General features: G+C 37.5%; 1 protein-coding gene across 1 annotated transcript; it reads right to left on the reverse strand.

Annotated features, from left to right (window-relative positions):
* Positions 1 to 291: 291 nt before the first annotated feature.
* Positions 292 to 6,964, reverse strand: LOC138214976 (CMP-N-acetylneuraminate-beta-galactosamide-alpha-2,3-sialyltransferase 1-like). Its single transcript, XM_069176842.1, has 8 exons — positions 6,866 to 6,964; positions 6,337 to 6,414; positions 5,667 to 5,938; positions 4,155 to 4,351; positions 3,000 to 3,167; positions 2,806 to 2,845; positions 2,572 to 2,691; positions 292 to 1,501 (listed from the first exon to the last, which is right to left on the reverse strand). The coding sequence occupies exons 3-8, from the start codon at positions 5,913 to 5,915 to the stop codon at positions 1,334 to 1,336; spliced, it is 942 nt and encodes a 313-aa protein (XP_069032943.1). The 5' UTR covers positions 5,916 to 5,938; positions 6,337 to 6,414; positions 6,866 to 6,964; the 3' UTR covers positions 292 to 1,333.
* Positions 6,965 to 7,178: the final 214 nt, after the last annotated feature.

Here is a 7,178-nt window from a genome sequence, read left to right on the forward strand (position 1 = left end):
AAAGTATGTTATCAGTAGAGAGTAAGAGTAGAGAGTGACAGGACACCACAATGTGTAATCTCTCCTCAGAAGCCACAAAGCCTGCCAATCTGACAGGCTACCACCTGGAGCATGTACCTGAATCTAAGGACTTTGTCAGACAGATGATGAATACATCTGCCAGCAATCATCTGCAATCTGCAAACACCAAATTAGTGAAGAACACATAGTAGAAGGAGGCAGGTGGCTCTTGGGGCCATGTTCTCTGAAAGGAATTGGAATGAATTCAATACGCCAATGATGTCTTGAGGAGATTTTTATGGTTAAAACACATCAAGAACAAAATCTTGTTTTGATTAACAGAAAAGTTTGATTTAATTCTGATTATTTCATTATTGAATTTACCAACATTAAGACATTGTACATACCATATATGATAAAATAATACGGAACATATTGTACATCTTAAGTATTCATTCTAAAAACACCATAACGACATGAAAGTACAAGTCCGAACATGAGATTAACTGATCACTTCTAAATGACAGCTTTTGCACAAACAGAAACATTAATAAACGTAATCAAAGTGGTTGTATTAGTTCTCTCGCAGAATTGACATGAAACTAGTGAAATTCAAATGAAGTTCTCAATGGTAAACAGATTTTCAAAAAATGATCCGAAATTTACTCATTGAGGCGCCGGATAAATAAAACAAATATTATAATGAACAAAAAATAAGTGTACGATTGCCTGAACTCGATGCATTCATTAGACACCATAACGTTGCTGTAAGTTGATGCTTTACTAGGGAAGACTAAACTAGCCAGCAAACTAGCAACCTAACAACTGCTCAAAAGTGGTCAAATGACGCAATGATGCATGTAACTCTGCTGGCTGATAACAAGAGGAGATAGTAAGAGAGTCCTAAATGCTCATGCATCCATTTAGAAATCACACAAGTCCTCAAACTCAAGATTTGGGTCTAACACCTTATGATGACTAATCCCCAGATAACATTCAAATAAACAATGCAATCAAAACAATAAACACAAACAATTTTGCATTTTGCATTTCTTGTAGTTTTTAAATATGATTATTTTAAATTAAATTTATTTGGAAGCATGGATAAATTCAGAAAAATATTTCAGCCAAGCAAATGATTAAGTTAGATGTATTATTTTTGCATTACCTATCATCTTTTGCCAGAATTGAACCTAACAAACCAAAAAAACAACCAAAAATTAAAATAAAAAAAAAAACCCTGATTGTTGAATACAATATTTTCAAAAATACCAAAATACAGATCACATACGTCTTCATTTAATGCCCCCCACCCCACCACCAACATTTTTTTTTACCATCCTTTAAAAAACTGGATTGCCTTTTTCCTGCCTAATTTCCTAAGAGTTTCGTATTCACGTTTTCCAGGATGCACTCCAGTTTTCAGATTTTTGTCTGTCAGTATTTCAAAATAGTGGCTCCAGTTTCCATCCGAGTCTGCTCCAAACCCAAAAACGCTGACCTGGGTAAATAACACATTCAATCTGATACTCAGCTGTACTTCTTATTTGTATTGTTAAGTAAATGGGTTAAGAGGTTTATTTAAAAGGTAAAATCTCAATTTGTCTATTTTCTCACCGAACACAATGAAAAATATTTTAGAAAAACAAACAAACCTCTTGAAAAGGAACTCTGAAAATGTTGACACAATTTAAAAACTGATAATGAGAATAGATGTTGAAATAGAAAGAACAAAAAAATTTGCTTTGGTCAGTCATCTATATTTGTTTATATAGTAAGTTGTTTGTTACAGCGTGTTATGAGTGGCAAAATGAGAGTGAACGGGTTTTAACCTTCCTTGTAACGGTTGTAACACTATAACACAAGAATTAATGACCCACAACTACTTCTCTTTAACAGGTCAAAATGCCATGGCACACAATAATGTGACAACAGATAATTGAACATTTAAAAATGATACCACTTAACAGCATGGTGGGTACACTAGCCAGCCAGGTTGCATAAAAATCTGAACAGAACAAGATGGAGGATGATTAAATAGAGAATACAGATGCATCGGAGGAACCTGGCCGTAAGATGGGAGCTGCCTTAGCTGTTTGGAAGTCATTGTGTTATATAAAATCTATTATAAACCAAAAGACCATATCTTGTTAAGTTTGGCGGGCCACTGTTGTTGCCAGTGGTGGTACCGCTAGGAACTTCCATCCACTCCAGGGTGATGCAATGCTAAGAGTGCATGCGGTTACGCTTGTCGGATTCAAAAGGTGTCAATAAGTCGTAGCAGTGAAACAGCGAAGCAAAAGGGTTGGCCGTGGCTAGACGAGGCACTTTCTCAAAACTGTAAAGAGCGCTAGAATAATCTCCCTCATCAATGGTCCCCTCCAGATGAGGTCAAACCATTGATTAAGACAGTGGGTTTGATGTATGTCTTGGTTAGGTAGCAAACCGTTGCTGTGCTACACTTTCCTGCTTTAGGCGTACGAAGATGGTGCGAAGAAAAAGGCTGAGCATTTTGCAAAATACCACACAAATGAAGAAAGTCATTATAATAATCTGGAATACAGAACCTACCTCATCACAAAGCAACGTGCTGACAGCGAAAGCCAGAAAGCCAGTGGATGGGTAATAGCCTGTTTTTCCCAGCCAATTTTCATGAGCATATCTCATGAAACCCGGACGAAGGATCATCACCTATAATGAATTAGAAATAGCCCTTTATCAACAATTCTTTTCTGCAACAACGCGCTACATTTTATTATCAGATATCTATATAATTTAATATGCAAAATCATTTAAAATACTCACCTTGTCCTTTGAAGCTACTGGCCTTGACACTGTGGGACCGCTGCAGATAAAGTTAATTGATACATTTAGCAGGTATTAATTGGTTATAATTAAACAACACTACGATTCAAATGTTGAATTGTTATAGTAAAGCCGAAACTCTGCTGTGCAGTTTTTGTTAAGCCCAAAGGTTTTTGTCGCTGTGTTTGACCTACTTTACATTGAGGTTCTTGTTGAGCCAATAGAAATCTCTTGTCTTGAATGGAAAAAACAGAAGATAAGTGGTGTTGTCCAGTTTCACAGAACTCTCTGGATACATGACATGATGAGTTGTTCTGGTCCCAACATGTGCCTCATAGCCTTTGGTACATCCACGGTTAATTCTAAAGAGTACAGAGAGATAAATATTGAATTACATATAGTTAAATGACAATTATAGGTGAACAAAGTTTACACTACATGGAAATTCGAAAAACTTTTCAATCTTTTGGCCAATTCATGATTTCTGTATCAATGTGCATGACATACAGGAATGAGACCTGTGGAGTAGATCCATTTCTAAGTGAAGTTGTCAGCATCCCTGTCTGACCTTCTGTGTTTTAACCTTTGTTCCTGCTGATCTCCTCTCATGTGTTCTGTCATTCCCCTGTTTGTGGTTGTCTACCATGTGCTTGTTGTTTTGTTCTGTTTCTCCTCTTCCTGCCTCCAGACATCTCCCATGGCCACGCCCCTGATTGGTCTGCACAGCTGCTGGCAATAAAGTTGATCACCTCTTGGGAGTATATCAACTCTGGTCCTGCACCTGGTCTTCCTCTGCCTGCACAGCCTATCTACAACTCCTGTTACAATAAAACATCACGTTGTATTGCCACCGTCTACGCCTCTGTGTCTGCTATCGAGTCCTATCCTGCCACCTCATAACAGAATTAGTTGCTGCCACAATTTGGTAATGCTTTGATTTTAGCCACCTTTCCACCAATGCCGCCTAAACATGGTGAGACGTTTCCAATTCTTCCGAAATCTCATGCTTGTGAACATAGCCACTGAACGAGAAGGCAGCCGACTCTGGCTTGCGTCTACGTGGCTGAGCAAAGCGTAACCAGATTTTAGTCTGAACGAAACCACAGGCACATTTGCAGTGTCATTCAAAACCTACATTGGTCACACACATTGAAACCATAAATTGGCCTTTAGAAGTTTTTGTGAATCCACATCAGAGCATTTTTCTGAATTTGTCTTAGCGTCAACACCATTGTTCAAAGTAGATTTTCGAAAATGACTGACAATAATGTTTGTATTTTAAGGAAGGATAGAATAATGTTGATATTACCCAGCAATAAAAATAAAATTTGAACTATATGATGATTTACCTTATTACGAAATCATGAGAATCTATCAGAGGTCCATAATGTGATCCCTTCAAATTACCAGAGTTTCCCACCACAGCACAGGTCTTGCAGCGGTCGGAGCTGAAATTGGTAACACCTGAAATGGGTTGTATTTTCTGAAACAAGCTTTCCAGTGTTTCACTGAAGACAGAGAAGTTTGCCCTGTTGCCCTGTAGGGTCTGACACACATGACAGAAAAAGAGTGTTACGTAGCAGGTTTTAGATGTAAAGCACTCACATGAAATCCAATATAATCATGAAGGAGCCTCTTAAAAAGGTAATAAATAAAAAATAAATAAAAAAAACAAGGTTGTGGCCAAATGGTCACAATGTCTATAACAATTAAGGGCCCTATCTTTTCCATGCCTGCACCGGTTTGCAGTTTTCAAGGCTCAACGTGAACCTGGTTTTGCCGAGCTGATCAGAACGATGCAGCAAGAGACATGTCGGCAAAGATGCCCTTACGCAATGCAATTTTAGTTTTAATTTTGAGGTGAAATTGTGGGCTACTTTTGTGGCTCCAGTGGGCCGAGCGCACATGAACAGACACATCCAAAATCACAGAGGTTTTGTGGATGTCCACTTGCAGAGATAACTAAAACAAGATTTTGTCAATGCAACTTTCCAATTCAATTAATCATCTAAAAAAAAAAAAGAAAAGCTGACTCTTAATTAAGTGCATGTGAATCAGGTCATGGTGCAGCAGTCAATTTCAGGCATTACATTTCAAAAGGCTCACAGGTTAAGTGCAAATTAATTGCAATTAAATAACACAAAATGGGGTTTCAATTCGAAAGCCTTCTAACCCACTGATCTGGTTTAGTAATCCAGCCAGCTGTGCAAGACCGCGGAGTGTGACACTGTGTCATTAATAAACAAACGATGGGCAATTTACAACCGGCAATTTGGGTCATTTAATTAATGATTGTAAAGTAAATTATTCACACTCAAAGCTTCCGATGCACTTTATTTATTAACACCACAACATCAGTGATGTTTGGAGCGAATTGCTCTTCATCAGTTTTGTTCATAAATGAATTGTTTTGGGAGCTTTAAATGTGCTTTATTTACTTCTGCTCACTCCTCAACATTCTTCCAGCACCTGATTTCCCTATATTGAATGAGTGTTCTTTCTTCACTTTGACATATAATTGATGCCAGTGTTTGGCATCTACAAGATGCAAGTTTTTTTACAAGTCTACTCTTTCTTCATCCATTATGAAACAATGCGCCATGTCACAGTGATTTGAAAGGGATTGACAAGAGCTGATTTGATTGGAGTTGACTGGGACACATCTTCCATCTATTCTATCTACTATCGCGCTATCTACTGCGCCACTGACGTGCTTCCATCAGTGTTTACCAAGATACTAAACAAGTTGGCCACACCCTGCGCTTTTGGCGCATTGCATAGGTGGATGAAAATAGCACCCAAAGAGTGCAACACAAGCAGAACACCTGTGCTGTATATTTTAGGGTAAAGGGGATATTTACCGACCACCAGTTGAATTCATCCTCTGTGGCGGTAGTGTCTCTTGACATGAAAGGCTCAGGAGATGATTCGATAATCTCTGCTACGCATGGAGTACTCTCTCGTAAACATTTGTCGCAGGCACAAAGTCTTGACTCCCAAGGGAAAAGGGAACGCACAGATAAATTCCATGAAGAGGTAAAAAAAACAGCAAATGCTAGGATGCACAGGAGAAGGGAAATGAGAATCCTGGCTGTGAATTTGTGACGCATCTTGAATGAAGAACAGATCCAATCTGTGGACACAATTAGTGGTGAAATAATCAGGTGAGTAAATTCATGAATGTGGAAAATGTTTCATGAATAAGCCTACAGCAAAACAAATTGTGTAGTTTACCATAGTAATAGCAGTACAAAAAACATCATTCATTAATTAGATTCATAAAACACACCCTATTGAAAATATCAATCTGATCCTGATTTAAAAGTAACATTAACTTCATGGAAACTTTCATACACATCTGCCATTTAGAAGTGTAAACCATCACTTCATTTTCAGTTTATATTAGGAACCAAACCTGTTATTTAGAGCTGCCTTCAGTAAGGAGATAATTAAAACAGCACCATAATGAGCAGAATGAAAAACATTGCTTGGGTTTTTCCTATTGTATTAAAATAAAAGTATTGTATTTACTGTAGTGCTGGTTTCACTGTTGTGTAGATGTTGTTCCAAGTGTTATTCAAATTGTCTCCACGGAGACCAAAATAATCTCTGAGGAAGAACACCGTAAACCAGTTAATGACAGAGGTAACATGGAAACACAACGCAATAAGCCTTGTTTATTTAAAAAACAGATATATAACAAAAAATGTATACTTTAATTGTTTAACAAGGAAAAGGGGTCACAAAAGTAATTGTGAGGTTTAATAATGGGTGCTCTAAGTATTACAGCCATGAAATTAGGACTTAAATCTATTAATAAACAGAAAACTATTGGTTTTGAAGTATACCTTCTTCATTTGTTTTTTTCCATCGGAAAGTTAATGTCACACATGTTACAGTACATTAACAATAAGTCTAACTACAACAGCACAACTGAATTATTTTCTGCCTTGATCAAGATACAGAACACATATTTTCCAATCTACACTCAACCAAAACAAATCATTTTGTCACGGTTTTTGAAGTCAATCCCAATGTGTTCAAATATGTTTTCTCTTACCTGGCAACAGTTGAAATATAATGCAGGCCGGTGAGGTGAGAAAGATCCTGTACAATTTGGTGATGCAACTAACTGAAATGCAGCAGCGCAAACTGCCAGGGGAGAGGATTGGAGAAGGGTTGGAATCTGTGATAACAACGCGTCACTGAATTGTTGTGTTACTGGAGAGTCACTTATCCAGTTTCGTGACAACCCTAAGTAAATATTGAAATAGTTTTGAACTTTATTCCATTTTGTAGAGGTATTTTTTCATGTCCATTCATATCCCAAGTCTCTAAAAAAATTGGTTTGCTCAATCAGCTTGTTATGATGA

Source organism: Embiotoca jacksoni, unplaced genomic scaffold (genome assembly GCF_022577435.1).
Source record: "Embiotoca jacksoni isolate LCO1_2020_lvr unplaced genomic scaffold, fEmbJac1.0.p SCAF_7, whole genome shotgun sequence".
Lineage (NCBI taxonomy): Eukaryota > Metazoa > Chordata > Actinopteri > Embiotocidae > Embiotoca > Embiotoca jacksoni.